The sequence below is a fragment of the Falco naumanni genome, chromosome 2 (genome assembly GCF_017639655.2).
Source record: "Falco naumanni isolate bFalNau1 chromosome 2, bFalNau1.pat, whole genome shotgun sequence".
In the NCBI taxonomy this organism is placed as follows: domain Eukaryota; kingdom Metazoa; phylum Chordata; class Aves; order Falconiformes; family Falconidae; genus Falco; species Falco naumanni.
The window spans coordinates 2,392,681-2,410,239 of NC_054055.1; the positions used below are offsets into that span (position 1 = coordinate 2,392,681).

At 46.1% G+C, this 17,559-nt stretch overlaps 1 protein-coding gene across 1 annotated transcript; it reads left to right on the forward strand.

Moving 5' to 3' along the window:
* The first annotated feature begins 8,389 nt into the window (after positions 1-8,389).
* On the forward strand, positions 8,390-9,439 carry LOC121082905 (olfactory receptor 51H1-like). The gene has a single exon (XM_040582599.1). The coding sequence runs from the start codon at positions 8,390-8,392 to the stop codon at positions 9,344-9,346; it is 957 nt and encodes a 318-aa protein (XP_040438533.1). The 3' UTR covers positions 9,347-9,439.
* The last annotated feature ends 8,120 nt before the right edge of the window (positions 9,440-17,559 follow it).

The window sequence follows — 17,559 nt, forward strand, 5'->3', positions numbered from 1 at the left end:
TGACCATCCCATCTTCTCCAGCAAGGAGACTTAGCACTCCCTCCCTCTAGATAGCATTTGAATGTCTCTCATCTTCTCTCATTCTCTTTTAAATAGCCCCTTTGTTAGAGAAAGAAGGGCAGGCGTCTCCCCGTCTCCCCTTTGTTAGAGGAGAGGGGCAGGCGTCTCCTCAAAAACTGTAGTTGTCTCCTCAGAGCTGTGTGCCTGTGTGACCAGACACCGCACCCATGACTAGTCACCATACCCACATTCCTTGAGCAGACATATACAATCACAGTCGGTGTTAAGCGTCCCCATTTCACACTGTTTCTCCATATCAGTGGAAGGCCCACTCTTGAGCACGTACAACTCCAAAGGGACTGAACCCATGAGGGACCCACACTGGAGCAGGTATTGATATGGAGAAATAGTGTGAAATGGGGACGCTTAACACCGACTGTGATTGTATATGTCTGCTCAAGGAATGTGGGTATGGTGACTAGTCATGGGTGCGGTGTCTGGTCACACAGGCACACAGCTCTGAGGAGACAACTACAGTTTTTGAGGAGACGCCTGCCCCTCTTCCTCTAACAAAGGGGCTATTTAAAAGAGAATGAGAGAAGATGAGAGACATTCAAATGCTATCTAGAGGGAGGGAGTGCTAAGTCTCCTTGCTGGAGAAGATGGGATGGTCACAAGAACATGAATCACCTACAAACCTGCAAGACCACCACATTCCAGGAAACGACTGATAAGCTAATTAACATACGAAGCGGGGTTTAGGTAACGAATATGTATAGGCGCTAATTGAATATTCATTTGTTTCATTGTATAAATGTGGGATGGTTCGTCACTTCGGGTATGCACGCTTGTGGAGGAGCGATCCCCCGTGCATCTGCGCGCAATAAACATACCTACTTTATAACTTTCGAGTTATAGAGTCTAATTCCGCACGTCACCACAGCCCACCATCCCTTCAGTGGGAGTGCTTCTACCACCATGGAGGAGCTCCTACTGCTCTGACCATGGTGTTTCCCTTGCTGGTTCTCATACTTTGTGTTCACTTCTCTCCCAATCTCACATTTTCTGTTCTTTCTTAAGTATGTTTTCACAGAGGCACTACAAACAATTTTAACGGGCTTCTCTTTGATGCATGATGGGTCTGTTACTGATCCAGCTGGAATCACCTCTGTCTGGCACAGGGCAGCTTGGACTTCCCTCCTTACCGCCCCTGCAACTCCCTCCACTACCAAAACCTTACTACCTACACCCAGTACACTTCTGCACAAATATCTTGAGCTGCTGTTTACAAATACTGTTTTGTTTTGTGCTGTGTGGACAATGAGTTAATTTGTTCCTAATTCAGTGAATGAAACTCTTCATCAGATGTGTTCTAGAAATTTCTGCTTCCACAAAGTGGTATTTATCTGTTTCTTCCAAAAATAATTTTATAAATTATGGGCAGGGAATAATCGCAAGAAAAAGGTAATAGTACACATTTAAACACAGTGAAAAAATTAATAGTAGATGAAAGTGGTTTATGCTGCCTGTCTGTCTCGCTGCCTTTCTGGAATTCACTGGCATGCACTGCAAGGAAAGGAACAAGCCATAGCTAGTGCTAACTCCTTAAGGGCTCTGACTACATCCATGAAGCCATCAACCCGCTGAGCTTGTGTAGCTTTTTATTACAGTACTAGTGCTTGTTGCACAGAGTGTATTTACTCAAAAATTTGTAGTCATAAATTATGGTTATTTGTGTTGTGATAGTGACTGAGAGCCTGTCAAGGGCTAAGGAAGCACAGAAGCGTAGAATCATTTAGGTTGGAAAAGATCTTTAAGATTATCAAGTCCAACCCACAACCAGGACTGCCAAGCTGACCACTAAACCATGTCCCTAAGCACCACATCTACGTGTCTTTTAAATACTCTCAGGGATGGGGACCCAACCACTTCCCTGGGCAGGTTATTCCAGTGCTTGACAACTCTCTTGGTGAAGACATTTTTTCCTAACTTCCAATCTAAATGTCCCCTGCTGTAACTTGAGACCATTTCCTCTTGTCCTGTCACTTGTTACTTGGGAGAAGAGACCGACCCCCACCTGCCTACACTCTCCTTCCAGGTAGTTGTAGAAAGCGATCTGGTCATCCCTCAGTTGCCTTTTCTCCAGGCTAAACAACCCCAGTTCCTTCAGCTGCTCCTCATAAGACTTGTTTTCTAGACTCTTTCCCAGCTTTGTTGCCTGTTGCTGGACACACTCTGGCTCCTCAATGTCTTTCGTGTAGCAAGGGACCCAAAACTGAACACAATATTCGAGATGCAGCCCCACCAGTGCCGAGTACAGGGGTACAATCACTGCCCTAGTTCTGCTGGCCTTGCTTAGGAACCAGTGTGTGCAGTAAGAACATGCACATCTATGGGTGAAAAGTAAGAGCCTCCATCTCTTTGTGCTTCAGTCTGTTGTGAGGAAAAAGGAGAGATCTGAGGGTTAAAGGCACTGACTGTGGCTTAGTCGAAGTGGAGCTGCAGAACTGGTTTAGTTGCAAAAGGGCTGGAGACACTGACACTGACACATTCCAACTGACTATTGGAAGTGCAAAACAGAGGCTACTCAGAGTGTTGAGAAAACGGTAATGGGGACAGTAATGTGGATTTCAGAAGAAATTCCAATCTGGCCACTAATGGTGACCTGCTCCCTGTAACCCATCTGAGAAATTCCTGTGTTTGGCAAAATTCTCACTTCTGCTTTTCTTTCCTGTGCCGTTGCCCTGTAGTGATGAGGGAGTGATTAATCTAGACTTCTCCCGATAGTCTTGTTTTTGACTGGAGATCAAACATCACAAATCCTCTGAAGATGTTACTGTTCCATCATCCCTTTTACGCAGTGAACCAGCTCCCAACTTCTCTTACCAGTAAGGATCCCCCTTCAGGCACCCCTCACGCCTCCCCACCTCTCAGCCCCAGGCACTTGTCTGCCATTACACCCTGCCCTGCCCCCTGCAGGGCACCCCCCACACGCATCTCCACTGGCATCCCACCCAGGCTTGGGCTGTGGCCCTGGCTAGGGACAGACCTCCAGAGAAGTGCTCTGTACTTTACCAATGCACAGACCACAACAAGAGGCTGAATCTACTGCAGTTAATCTTAAAAAATAAAACTTTGCTTCCCAGTTTTTGCAGGTTTTCCCCTTTGCAGTCTTTTAAACATCCAGCCCATGATGTGCAGGTACTTTACCTCCTGAGATGAGGACATGAACACCAGTCCCACCATGGTCATCCCTTAAGTGGTTAAAATTGACTTGTACTGCAGAAAGTTGTGGTTTGCCACAAAGCTACCGAGGGTCAGCAGCAGCAACATAGACATCTCCGTAAGCAACAGGGAGTGGGTGAAGAAGATTTGAGGGAAAGAAGCACTGCAGCTGATTTCCTTGCACTTAAACCAGAACATGGCAAGCACAATATGTCCTGAAGACAGACAGTTAGAATGATGGACAGTGTGGCCAAGAAATAGTACATGGGCTTCAGACCTCTAAATGCATAAAAGACAGGGAGGCATTGCCAAGGCTCACAGTGAAACAGATAGAGCAGAAGTAAGAAGTTTCCAAGCCTGGGAAACCTGTTGGGGGAAAAATGCAGCCTGAAGCAGAAGTTCTTGAATGCTGACATGAACTCCATGCAGATTTGTTTGAGCTCCTAAGCCTTGAAATGAAAAAAGGTATTTATTAGGTATACTATTATAATTGGCAACAAGAATTTAGAGGCAAGGATGAAGCACAGAGAAGCATCCTGCTTTGGATTCCTGGCTCAACCTCCACCCTACCTGACTGAGGCCAGTGGAAGTATCTGCAGGAAAGGAGAAAGGCTTCTATATTTCAAATATCCAGTGCAACTCCTGAGCAACTTCCACTATTACCACTTGCAACAGTATTTGTAGGCTCATACCCCATTGTTCTGGGCACTGAACCGTTGCCACAGCTGAAAACATCTGCACTCCTCAAAGTCTCCTGATAGGGTCAATCACAGACACAGTGTGTGTGGAGGAAGGAGGTGGTAAATGCTGTGTCTCATTGCAAGCAACCATGTTATCTTACACAGAACAGAAGTCCCAGGAAAAGATAAGTACTGCAAATTAAGTTCCAGGGAACTTTGATGGTAAGGGTAAAAAGTTGTCTTGCCAAGTCCAAAGTGAGCATGTTTCTGCTTAGTCTAAATTGTGTAGGTTTTGTGTTCACAGTAATGTTTTTCAATTTGGATGTCTCCCACCCGTGTGCTGTCAGCTAGGGCACAAAGTATGTAATGGCAACAACAGGGAAATTTCAAGCTGATAAATATATTCACAAAACACCATCTGGGAATAGTTTCTTTCCTCCCACAGTCCTGATAAAGACCCTGCCTGGCAAGCAAAGCAGTCAGAGTCCTTCTCAGGGTATTTTGCATCACCTGAGCTGCAGGAAGTGTTGGAGAGACTGCTCTAATGCCCAGAGCATGCTGGCAGCTCCTGCTTGGCTTCAGCTTTGCTCATTGTGAGCTGAGCTACCTCATGTCTGAAAGGTAACACAGCCCCAGGGAATGACTGTGCTCTTCTGACACCCACAGCTCATTAAGCTGCAAAAACTGAGCGTGAGCTCAGGCTCCTGGTGTTTGGAGACATTTTTGGGTAAAGTCTGGGACAATCACAAAAAGTGCAGTGCTGCTGATGACAGAAAGAACCTCAGCAAAAACCGGATTGAAGGAGCACAGAGAGGTCACACGTTGACGATGGAGGAGATCCTGGAGACCCAACCACTTCCCAAGGCACCCACAGAGTTGCACTTCTCACCACAGAACAATGTACCAGCCAGGCTCAGTGCTGCCAACACCAGACAAGCCACAGGCTGCCCTGTTTTATAGACACCCTGATCTGTCCCCCAGGGCACAGAACAATGTTGGAGGAACTCAGCTGCTCCAGGGGATTTTGCCTGTGCCCGCAGCTCTGCACTGTGAAACGATTCTTGGTCTTCTGCCCACCACACCAAAATATTCACCTCCTGGACAGGCTTCTTGAGTCCCAGGGGAGAAAAGAGGCTGAGTTGTCCAGCTTGAAGGGTCATGATGACGTGCGGAATTAGACTGTATAACTCGAAAGTTATAAAGTAGGTATGTTTATTGCGCGCAGATGCACGGGGGATCGCTCCTCCACAAGCGTGTGTGCCCGAAGTGAGGAACCATCTCACATTTATACAATGAAACAAATGAATATTCAATTCACACCTATACATATTCATTACCTAAACTTGCTTACTCTCGCTTCGTATGTTAATTAGCTTATCAGTCCTTTGCCTGCAGTGTGGTGGTCTTGCAGGTTTGTAGGTGATTCATGTCCTTGTGACCATCTGATCTTCTCCAGCAAGAAGCCTTAGCACTCCCTCCCTCTAGATAGCATTGGAATATCTCTCATCCTTTTCTCATCCTTTTAATAAATAGCCCCTTTGTCAGGGGAAGAAGGGCAGGTGTCTCCTCAAAGCTGTGTGACTATGTGACCATACACCACACCTATGACCAGTCACCATACCCACATTCCTTGAGCAGACATATACAATCACGATCGATGTCCGTTGTCCCCTTTAACCACTTTGTACCTTTAACCACTTTGTTAATGGCCCACATAATGGGACAGAGGGCACCCTCAGCAAGTCTGCAGATGATGCAAAACCCGAGGGCGGTGGGGTGGCGGCTGATCCCCACTCAAGATCCTTCTATTTTAATTTTAAGAGGAGGCTTATCTGCTTTAGGCACCCCTCAGCAATGCCTCTTCCAAAACTCTCCCAATCTCCTTTTGAACTCATATAAATAATTTGGATCCGCAGCAACCTTCAGCAAGGAGTTCCTCTGATCTGCAGCCCAGACAGGAACATGATCAGACCATGCCATACTCCTGCCCTCTCCCTCCTCACCACCAGCCTGAGAGTGTCACCGCTTTCTACAAGGACATTGACCAAAGGGTAAGGAAACACACCCAGCCCCAGTTTGTACCCCATCAGTGGTGGGGAACAGGCAGCTGGAGGCTCCCCACAGCTGTGAACAAAAGGAACATCACACCACCCTCCATCTCTGTACCCCACCACCCACCCTCTCTATTTGAAACTCATCACAGAATAAGAAAAAAATCTCAAAATAAAGTTTCTGATTATGAATCAATCCATTGGCTGGTTCTTTTGGTTTGTGGTCTTTTGTGGGAACCTTCTGGGGATTTTCCTATTGTCCTCTCCTTATATTTAACCTATCTATCTAAATGGGATATACACAAATATACTTATATAAAGTATACTTATGTGTGAACTGGGGAGCCGCACAGAGGTACCCAGGGGAGTAGGTGCCCAAGAAGGCACCAGAGCTGGGTCTCCTCACTTTCCAGAATGCAAAAGTTTCACAGAGCAGGACAAAACTGGGGTATTTTCTGAATAAACATTTTTTTTCTTTTACAACCGGTGCCCTAAAACTGCCTTCACTACTATTTTTGCACTCTTCCATTTTTTCAGAGAAGACAGGAAAACATGCTTGTACACAGTCCTGTGGTACTCACACCCCCTGAAGAGCAAAGACATCAGCTGTGACTCCCTGGGTGAGACCCACGGGGTTTGCTCTGGCTGTTAAATACAGCTTTCCAGCTCTCTGCCCAGTGCCTGCCTGCAGCAGCGTGCACAGCCAGGGCTGTTTCTGGTCCTCAGCCCGCATTCTCTGCTGTGATCTGGGGTAAGTACAGGGTGGGCTGCCTGAAGATGACAGAATAGATGTTCTTCCCCTGCAAGGACAATCTGTTTGAGGGCTTGCATCAAAACAAGAATTTACTAAAGTCTCTGGCAGAAACAACAAACAGCATATTAGAAAAATGCGAGGCGCAAATGGCTTTGTTAAGTATTACTTTTGGTCTTGTATATACAGATGAGCTTGATTGAAATCAACCTTTGTAAATAATCAAAAATTTCTCTCATTCTCTCAAGCGTTACATAAATAGTATGTATAAGTTTATTTATACAATACCTTTTCTCCTCACAATTCTTTACACTTTCCGTTATGTCTTTCACTGTCCCATTTCTCCCTGTTCACAGTGCTTAGTTCAGGCCTGATCCTTTGGCCGTTGAAATCCTGATTTTTTGTGTTTTGTGGGTTGGTTTGTTTCTGGTTTTTTTTCTGATAGCAGATGAGGTCTCAGTGTGTGTGCATGTATGTGCAGACACACTCTGGGACAATCAGTTTGTGCTCCTCAGTTATGCAAAATGTATTAATTTCCAGCTGAATAGACATGCACTTTCCCTGATGGGCTGTGGCAAGAACACCAGCTGTTTAGCTGGCACTTTTAAGATGCATTTAACTGCATTTGCAGAGAAGCCTGTTTGGAATATTTCTCTGGAAATCTCTCCCACCTGCCCCAGACTCCTGTTGCTGACCATCACAGCTCATGCTCCTGGGGTGGCAAACCTGCCCAGGAAAGCAGGAGGCTTCCAGAGTGCTTAAATGGAGACCTGGTGTTTGCTGTTGGGTTTTCTAATGGCCTCAGACAGATGAAACACCACTTCAGGTTCTCGATCTTATTTGAGCCTCTGAATTTCTTCCTTTTCATTTAAGCTTTTTGTCAGCTGTAAAGCACAAATCCATTTTCCTTCAATCAGGGTTGGTTTAGTTAATTGACTTGGAGGTTTAGATGATAAAGCTCCCTAAAACATTACACATTTTGCCATACTTAACAAAAAAAAAAAAAAAAAAGGAACGATTCAATAGAGAATCACATATAATGGGGCTATTTCTCATCTCAGAGTGAGATATTATCTCTTGTGGTCTGACCGCATTCAGTTCAGTACAAACATTAATCTTTCTCTGACTTTGCCTCTCTTCTTTTCCATCTCACCTTACCTCTCCTGTCCGTGTGCTTCAGCCTTGCAGGGACCAGCGTGGCCAAGGCTGCTCCTTCTACTGCTGTGGGAAGCAGTCAGCCCTGTTCCCAGGGCTGACCTCCAGGTCCCCATCCCACCTCTCCTCCTTTCCCAAGCAGGAGCACCCTGGCCCCAGTCTGTCATCCTGCCTACACTGCTGAGAAGCTTTCAGGCACTCCCAAAGGGCTGAACACAAAATCTCCTGAAGCCCTGGGTATTTAAAGATTGGGGACTACACCTAGGGGAGACACAAATTAAATGTCACACTGCTCTTTCATGGTTATCTGCTGCTGTGCACAGCCCAGACAATGATCCTGGGACTGGTCCACTGTGGTTTTTCCTTGGTTGATGTGATGGTTATGTATGAAGGCAGCTGCACAGGGGTTTTTGGCTCTTGGGAGCCTGTCCCAACATCATTAGAGCTGGGGTGCATGGGATGTCTCATAACAGGGCTTTTATCCAAGACACTATTATTTCCAGACCCTGGGACCATCAATACGTGAGATGTCATCTTCCAATAGGACTGGGCCCAGCACCCTGACCTTCATCCTCACTGGTATTCCTGGTCTGCCAATGAGCAGCTACTGGATGGCGTTGCCTCTCTGCTGCTTGTACCTCCTCATGCTCCTGGGGAATTGCAGCTTACTCTGGATGATAAAGACAGACCATAACCTCCATACACCAATGTACTATTTCCTCTTCATGCTGTCTGTGGCAGACCTGGGCTTGTCTCTCTCCACCCTGCCCACCATGCTGGCCATTTTCTGGTTCGAGTCCACCTCCCTCTGTTTTGATGCATGCATTGTCCAGATGTACTTCATCCACTGCTTCTCTGCCATCGAGTCTGGCGTTCTGGTGGGTATGGCTTTTGACCGCTTCGTTGCTATTTGTTACCCCCTGCGCTACACTTCTGTCCTGACGAGCTCCCTCATAATGAAGGCTGGGGGGGCAATCTTTATGCGAGGCATCTGTGTGGTGATACCTGTTGCTGTCCTTATTCAGAAGATGCCTTTTTGCAGGTCCCATGTCCTTTCTCACTCCTTCTGCCTGCACCAGGACATGCTGAGGCTGGTTTGTGGGGATGTCAGGGTTAACAGCTTCTATGGGCTGACCGCGGTGATACTCACCAAAGGACTGGACTCCCTGGCCATCCTCCTGTCTTACATGATGATTATCAAGGCCATCTTGAGCATCGTCTCTCAGGAAGCACGAGCCAAAGCCTTTAACACATGCATCTCCCACATCTGTGCTGTCCTTATCTTCTACGTCCCACTCATTGGCTTGTCCATCATCCACAGGTTTCAGAAGCACCTGCCCCCCCTCACTCACACACTCCTGGCTGATGCCTACCTTCTGGTGCCACCTGTCCTGAACCCACTTGTATACAGCTGGAAAACCAAGCAGATCCGCAGGCGGATGCTTATCCTGCTCTGCTGGAGAGGGACCCAGCAGCAGGTCTAGTCCCAGAGTGACAATGCCCCAAAGCTAGTCTCCTCCTTCCTTTCCTCTCCAGAATGGTTGCTCATGGGCAATATGACCTCTTGGAGAAAATCATTCATGCTCATTCACTTCCCAGGAGAAACCTGTCATCTCTTCCACAATACAGTTTTTTTCCTCTCTGTGGAGGGATGGGTTAGCAATTCACATTATTCCAGCTCCCATTTTGGGATGCCCCACTTTTCAGGAAGTCTGCAAGAGGGCAGAGCTGGTATAGCCATGTGATGAAGTTGTCCTCCCTGCATGTAGGGAGAGAGAAGGTTACTGAAAGCAGGCTTTCGCCAAGGAATTAATTGCTAACAGCAATTTTAGTCTCTGAAGAAATACAAAGTGTTGCCAGACTTGTGCTTTTAATTACAATATCACCGTATTGGTCCATTATATGAAACTGTTAGTTCCCAGAGTTATGTGATCATATGAGACTCCTCAGCTTTCCTTCTACAAATAATGTGATTCACATCTTTACAGTTACAGAGACAGGAAGCAATGGCCTATGGACTGTAACTGAAGGACACAAACCCAGAAAACTGAGTCCAGTCTCGTTGCAGGGTCTGCAAGGGGAGTGTATGGGTTTTATTGTCTCATATCATCTGCTCTGCCTATAACCCTTCTGGGAACATGAGGAAAATCTCTCCTCACCCCCCAGGTTATGACCCAAATGAGGGTAGGCTGGTCTGGAATGGAGGTAGTAGGGTGCAATGGGCATGCAACACAATCCAAACACATCCTGCGACACGTGGTGCTGTTTGTATACTGCCACGTTTCCTTAGGGACTCAGGTGATGTATAAGTGACATGCTTCAGACCCAGGGTGGCTGAGCTGCCCCTTTCAGAGCATCAGGCTGTCATTAGAGGAGCTTCCATCCCATCCCAAGACCTACCTCCTGATCTGCCTACCCTTGTCATTGTGTAAGATAATCCACCCTGCAAACCAAATCCCCTTAACTTTGTCATGTCTGCAGTGTTGTACCAAACCAGTTGCTCCTTTCTCCCTGCAAATCACTGCCTTCAGTCTTCCTCATGCGCTGGTCTTCTCGGGGCTATCTCAGTCCAGCCTTTGCCTCATTCCAGTAGCTGAGTGGTCAAGAAGGAGGGAGGAAGGTGAAAAGGAGGGGAAAGAGGAACCATGACCTTGCAGGTGAGGAGTCAGCAGCCCCCATCTCATGGGAAAGAGCATGCTGCATTGATGCTGCAAGCAGCACTTGTGCTGGGGAGGGATGTAGGCAGAAGAAACCACTGATTTCAGTGCAGGCACTTGGCATGGTCAGTCTCCAGCTGTGCAAAGAGCTACAAGGTCAAGGCTGGAGCTTGGGATGGCCTGGCCACCTCTCATCAGGTTCCAGAAAACTGGAAGATGCTGCACATTGCAAGGATGTGCTGGAGAGTTTTGGTAGGGAGAAAAAAAATTATGTTTCTCTTTAGCTTTTTATTTGCAAGCAGCACCCATGTGTTCTTGCCGGTTTTAGTGCTTGGCACCTCCCAGTCACAGTACCTGGGAGACTCTGGAAGAGAGAGAGCATTGCCCTCCTCTGAAGAAAAATGCAGGTACAATTTGCCCATAACTCTCTCATGCTTGCCAAAATGAAGCACCTAAGTCCCTTTCATGGCACTGATCCTTGTCATTTGGACTTTCCATAGCAGCACCTAGGACAGCTGGGAGAAGCTCTCAGAACATTTACCAAAGCAGCTTTTGGAGCTATATGGGGTGGGTGGAAAAGCATGCTGCAAAGTGTCATGTCAGTCAGATGCTAGGAAGGGACCGGAAAAATGAATGCAAAACCAAAGGTGGGCACATGGCAAATGAGTTTAACCTGCAAACTCTGGGCCTCATGGCTGGGAAGCTGCCAGAAGTGTCTCCTGTTTATTTCCAGGGGTTTGTAAAGTAGATGTCTGAAGACACGGAGCCTGTGTATGTCCATGCAGTGCTTGCTGAAGTTGTTGAGCAGCTTCTATTTGCCAACAAGACGTCAGAAGCTGGGGACCTAACCATGGAGACCCCAGCACTCCGCAGTGTTACTCTGTGCAATAACCACAGGCATGTTATTGTGTGAGTGCGTGAAGGAGTACATTGTCTTGTGCTTGAATGTTTTGCTAAACACAGGGACTCCAACTGGGCAAGCCATGGGGAAGAGCAGATGTTGCTGTAATCAGCCTGTGGACAGCAGAGAGCAGTTCCCTTGGAGGTTAAGGCAGCTGACACATATCAGCTGCTGATAAATCTGGCAGCTGTTTTGAACCAATTGCCTCGAAGGTATGAAGGAATTGCTCAAACTATGAGCAATTCACTCATCTCAGCCAAGCCCTGCCAACTGACACGGTGGCTCTGAGTCACCCAGCCCTGAACAGCCCATGTATCTTCTTCCCGGACAGACGTGGTATGAAAATTTGTCCATCCCAGCCCTCCTGGAGATGGCCTTTGACTCAAGAACTGAGCACAGCTAATGCATTGCAACCCTGAAAGGTCTGTGTGATGCTGAGTAATGAAATCTGTAGTAGTGTCAGTTTGTATTTATCCTAAAATCATCTCACCCACTTTACAGAATAATGTGGCCAGGTACCTTGCTGTCTGTTGATTTAGGTTTACAACATGAAACACACTTCCCTGAGGCTTGCATGCATGCTCCATACCCGCAGTCCTGCCGAAACCCAGCTATTCTCCATCTGTCTCTGAGTCACAGCAATTTGCCAGCTTCATGTAATAATTGACAGGAGCATGAGTCTTGCTATCATTTACTGTTTGTTTTTCTATGTTTGACTTTCCATTGACGGGGCCAAAAGCAATAATGTACACACCAATTTTTCTACAAGTGCTTTACACCTGTCCTCTTTCTCTTATCTGCACTTGCTCAGCCCTGTACCTACACACTACATTTACCATCACAAAATTCCCTTTTGCCAGCAAACAGCGTAAGTTGTCAACTTCTATGTCACACCAGCACCTTCACAGCCTAGTAAGTACAGTAGCTCTGGTGATGCTGCACAGGCATGTGAAAATAAGTGATGTCCCGACCCTGCCTCGCTTGCTTCTTATTCTGGTCAACATTTGTGTTTTGTACCAATCTCATATTTTGGTTGTGTGCGCAGCTTTCCTGCTAACACAGCTAACCACGCACAGCCCTTGCAATGGATTCAGCTGGTTTTGTGTTAACAGCTTTCATCAGGTTTTCCTTCCAAGAAAGGGGAAGGCTCTCTGCAGCAGCACAGCTTTCTTACTGGTAAAGCTTCACCTGCTCTGCAAGACATAGAAACCAGGCTCTAAGAAGTTAAAGGAGTCTATGGACAAGCTCTGGGTCAGATCTGGGACACTGGTACATAAAACTGAAGTATTTTGTTTTCTTTTTATTATTTTTAGTAGCAACCACCCAACTCCTCTGCTTATGCATCTTGGGATTTCACTGTTATGAGGTCCCATTAAGTTCCAGGGAATTTTGTAGTAAATCAACATGAATGGGGTGATCCTGAGAAGGGTTACATGTTCATTGGGAAAGTTTATTTTATCTTTGAAATTGGACATGGACTAATGTTCTGACCTAGTTTAAGACCACAAAATCCCCTGTTTATGCCTCCATACCCATATGTTTGCACATTGCCGGACAGAGCAGCTTTTAGCTCCATGTAAACAGATTTCATACATTAATCTCAACCCTGAGAATGAAGTAGGTTACAGCTGAGGCCAAAATGAATTGGACATTTTAAGTACACAAAGTGGGTGCCATAAAAGGGCTTTTCAAAGTGCTGAGGAAAAACTCCAAAAATCCACCTTCTGGGTTTCCCTGGATTCAGCCCTGCATTCAGTGTCTCAAATTTGGGTCTACATGTGGGCCTGGGATCCAAGCTCCCGTGACAGTCAGAGGTAGTGAGCCAATGCAGTCCATGGAGCTGTGGAGCACATCTGCTCTAAGGTAAGCTGAGATACTCTGTAGCTTCAAACAAGGAAACTTCAAACTAAATCCTAACCCCCAAACTACATCCTAGGTAACAAACACTTAATTTTAAATTTCACCTGGTGGGTCTGACCCATTGGAGGTGTTTATAGCTCTGTAGGTTATGCATGAATAAACCCTCAGCTGTTACCCCACAAATATCCTTCAAGAAGCTCAAGGTGGGTTATGCTGGGTGGGTTTCAGAATTTGCAGAATAATCCTAGTCTTCAGCTGTGGCAGCAAATGAGGCATCGTGGCTGCCGAGGCTGACCTCGTCGGATCGCACGGAGACCTGGCCAGCCCATGCTGAGGAGCTGCTAACCACTGTCAACAGGGGATGTCTCTCCCATGTCCTCCTCGTCTTCTTCCTCCTCCTCCAGCTCTGTTAAGTGTGGTAAGTCATGTGGCTTTTGGCTCTACCATCGTGTCTCTTCTTGCGGAGAAGAGGTGTTTATTCAGCCTCATTTAGAAACCTGTGAATCCACTTCAGTGTGAGGGATGGACCAGATGACCTGTTCAAGTCCCTTTTGACCAAATTGTCTATGATTTCTAGGATTAGCACAGAACAGACAGCGTAAAACTGTAGCATCGTGGCTTTGATGGTCCTTAGGTCACTTGGTTAGATATTCACCTCTGCTTTTATTGCAAGGTACTACTACATTACTGACTCTGGGCTACAGCATCCAGAAGCTATTGCCAGCAACAGCAGCATCTTTAATCATCAGACATTCATCCTGATGGGTGGCAGTGACATTTCTGTCCAGCCTCTGTGGTCTAATCTCCTTATACTCACTAGAAACTACATTCTCTGTATTGCAAAAGTGAAGAGCAGCTTTCATGCACCCAGATATATTTTGCGTTTTGTGCAAGTCCTCACAGATTCAGTCCTACCGTTTCTGATACCACCAGCCACACCAAGTCTGATTTGGTCTAATTCCATGGAAATTGCCTTCAGTGCCTGCACACCCTACAACTTCTTGCTCAATGAGGTTAGCCTGGTTCTGTGTCCCTGTTGCAGTGCTCTTCAGTGAATTGATCAGGCTATCAACCTCAGAGAAATACCTCATTCTTCCTAAACATTGATAATGGAGAAAGCAGGGGCAGTGACTATCCAGAGCCATTTGCATTGTCCTCTCAGGCTCCGGCTTTTGTTAAATACTCTTTTAAAAACCTGACAGAAGAGAAGATGGCCTGTCTCGGCATAAAGGTCAACAATCTGTGGGACTAGAGTACCGTACGCTGTGGCTGGCCCTGCAGTCTCACCTTCTGACCCTTGTGATGATGCTGGACACCTGTCTTCCCTGACTTCCCCCTTCTCTGTCTCCTGCAGGGACTTGTCCTTGTGCACAGGCTGGCAAAACACCTCTGTGTGCCCAGGGTTGCCAGCCAGAACACCAGGCAGCTCTGTAGGAGATCTGTAAAGCAGTCTGTCCAAAAAGCAGGGTTTTGGTCATAAAATCGCCTCCCAAGGGGATGTTATTCTCAAAGGAACTGGAAGATTCATGAGGGCAAATTCTAATGAAAAGTTTCCCTGCAATCCTTTGAATTGCATCTCTGGTTACGCTGGTATTTCTCCTTTAGCTGTTTGCTTTGCTGTCACCCCAACTTTTTAAGACACTATTTCAGATATACAACCAGTCTGTGAAACAAACAAACAAAAAATTGTATGTGCATGAGCAACAGCAAGATTCTGACTTCACTCAGCGTCTTGTGTCAATTATCAAATCCCCTTGATTCTTCCTCTGGTCTTTTTTGAAAGCAGAGTCATCTGACATTTTCTCAATTGTCAGGTTGAATTTTGATGAGTTCAATGATATCACAGTGACTTATTTTGAAGAAATCATTGCAGAATAACAACGTAACTTAGTTACTCATTTCCTCACTGCTGTTACTGAGATCATCCATTGTGAGATCTTAAAATCATCACATTTATAGCAGGCTGATAAAGATGAATGGACACATTTGGCCTTATCAGAACGAAACTCCTACAACCTACAAAATACCAAATATTTTGATGAGATCAAAACTCAAAGTCTTTTCAACCTTTTCAAAATGATATTCTGGAACTTCGGTCTCTTTAAACCTTTGCAAGATGGGGTGAAGACAAGTGTGAAATTCCTGTGGCACGGGTGTACTGCAGTCCAGCCACCTTGATCCAGATGGGGCCAGGCAACCTGGAAACTCTTTGGATTAATTAATTGACATCATTCTTTTTCCTTCTAAGAAGGAAATCCCCCTGCAAAGAAGACCATGGCTGTTCCTGCCACCAGCAAGCACCTGGACCCCTTTGACCCCGATTTAGGTACTTCAGGATACACCTATAAGTGAAGTGTGCTTTCCACACACACTTTTTTTTTTTTTTTTTTGGCAAATCAGTGGTCTCTCTACAGGTAATGCTGTGCCCTCTACTTCCGCCAGCTGTTCCTGGTGCAGCTGTGCTGCAGATGGTGATCATGAGGAGGTAGAAACCATGCTTGTAAGGAAATCCTTAAGGAACGATGCTTGTCCAAGAGTTGTGGCACACACTGCTGAGTCTGGGGATCAGGCACTGCTCTCATTGAGATCACACACCAGGAACATGTTTCACAGCATTACCTCAACATTTCTTCCCCATCAAGGTAAATTTATTGCATCCCAGCTGTTATTTACAGCCTTCAGACAATGTTATCTTGCTAGTGGAGGTCTGGGACATGCTGTGCATGATGCTGCTTTGAGTTTGTATTTTAGCAAAATATATGCAGGTTGCGTGGACCTACGTTTGCCTCTCAGTTGCTTCTGAATCACCTTTATCTACCAGCTTCACTTAATATGGGAAAATGAAATACGGAGCTTTGCAATGTTTGCAGATTTCTCTGGGACTGTTTGATTTTCCACCCTGCACACTAAAAGCAGAGACTTTGCTGCCTTTGTGACAGGACTCCCTGTCCTTTCTGCATTTTCTAAATCCCACCGTTGTATTATTTGTGTGATGTACCAAGTCAGGCATTAAATATGTCAATGTTTGCATGTGAAAGAGCTCATTTGCTTCTACAGGATGGGGTGCTGGTGATCAAGTATCTCCTGTCTGTCACTCAGGGCAGCACAGGAAATTGGTTGACACCACTTCACTTCACCTAGGGTTTTTGTAGTGATTTCAATTAAAGACACTATCTTTCTGCTGAAACAGCTTGGGCAGCTTGGCCTCTGATCAAGCTGCAGTTGTACAAACCAAAAAGTGCTCCGTACAGGTTTAACAGAGGACCACGCTGGAGTATCATTGTCTGCCTCTATAATTTCTCCCAGTCTCTGTGTTGAGGTGACCCTGCTGTTCATAAGCTGGTGAAGTTAAAATGGACCAGCTTCAGGAGGGGCAATAGAGCTGGAATGCGTGGTGTTCTTTCAGAAGACTGATTTCTATTAGCAACCACGCAATGAGGGTTTTCTATTGAAAAAATGTATGAGCATCAAGGTGATAAACACTAAATACCAAAACACAGCAGTATGACAGAACCTGGGAGAGTTTTGGAGGGTGCTGCACGGCGCTTTCCTGGCAGGGCACTCAGTACAGTAGCAGAGCCAGTCAGGGTTTCTGCCATTTTGGAAGTTTCCCAGAAACCCTGCACACAAATATATGGAGTCACATCTGGGCTTTACCACCTCTTGATCCTGTCTTTCATAGTTCAGACTACAAAAAGTCTTGCAGCCAGCTTATTTACCTCATAGACTGCAGTACACTCACCATTGACACCAGGCACAGAACCAAGGTCATGGGCAGAAGGGAGGGACCTCCTGTCCCCTTTCAAAGCTATTTAAGCTCTCAGAGTTGAAGTGATGACATTCACACAGGTGTCCGCAGCAAACTCTGTTTCCAGGTACAGACACTGACATTTTTCCTTGCACATGTACATCTGCCTCTGACTTGAGTCCTGCCATATCTAAGTCCTTCGTGCACTTACTGCAACTCCAAACTGGACCCTGACCAAAATCTCCCTTCTTCATCCTTCCCCAGGACTTAGGACATGGTTTAGTGGTGGACTAGGTAGTCTTAGGTTAACAGTTGGACTTGATCTTAAGGGTCTTTTCCAATGATATATCTAAATGATTCTGTGATACTACGCTTCTATGACTTCCTACCACAATCAAAGTCCGGCCCCATGGCATGCTTTTCCAGCATCTGCCCCACACCTTTCAGGCCAGGATTGTACTCCCAAACCCATCAGTTCCACCATCTTCAACTACAACCCTCAAGACACACAGCAGGGACCAACAATAGCTG

Excerpts from the sequence above, each read along its gene's own strand:
- LOC121082905 (XM_040582599.1), top strand. The coding sequence starts at position 8,390 with ATGTCATCTTCCAATAGGACTGGGCCCAGCACCCTGACCTTCATCCTC.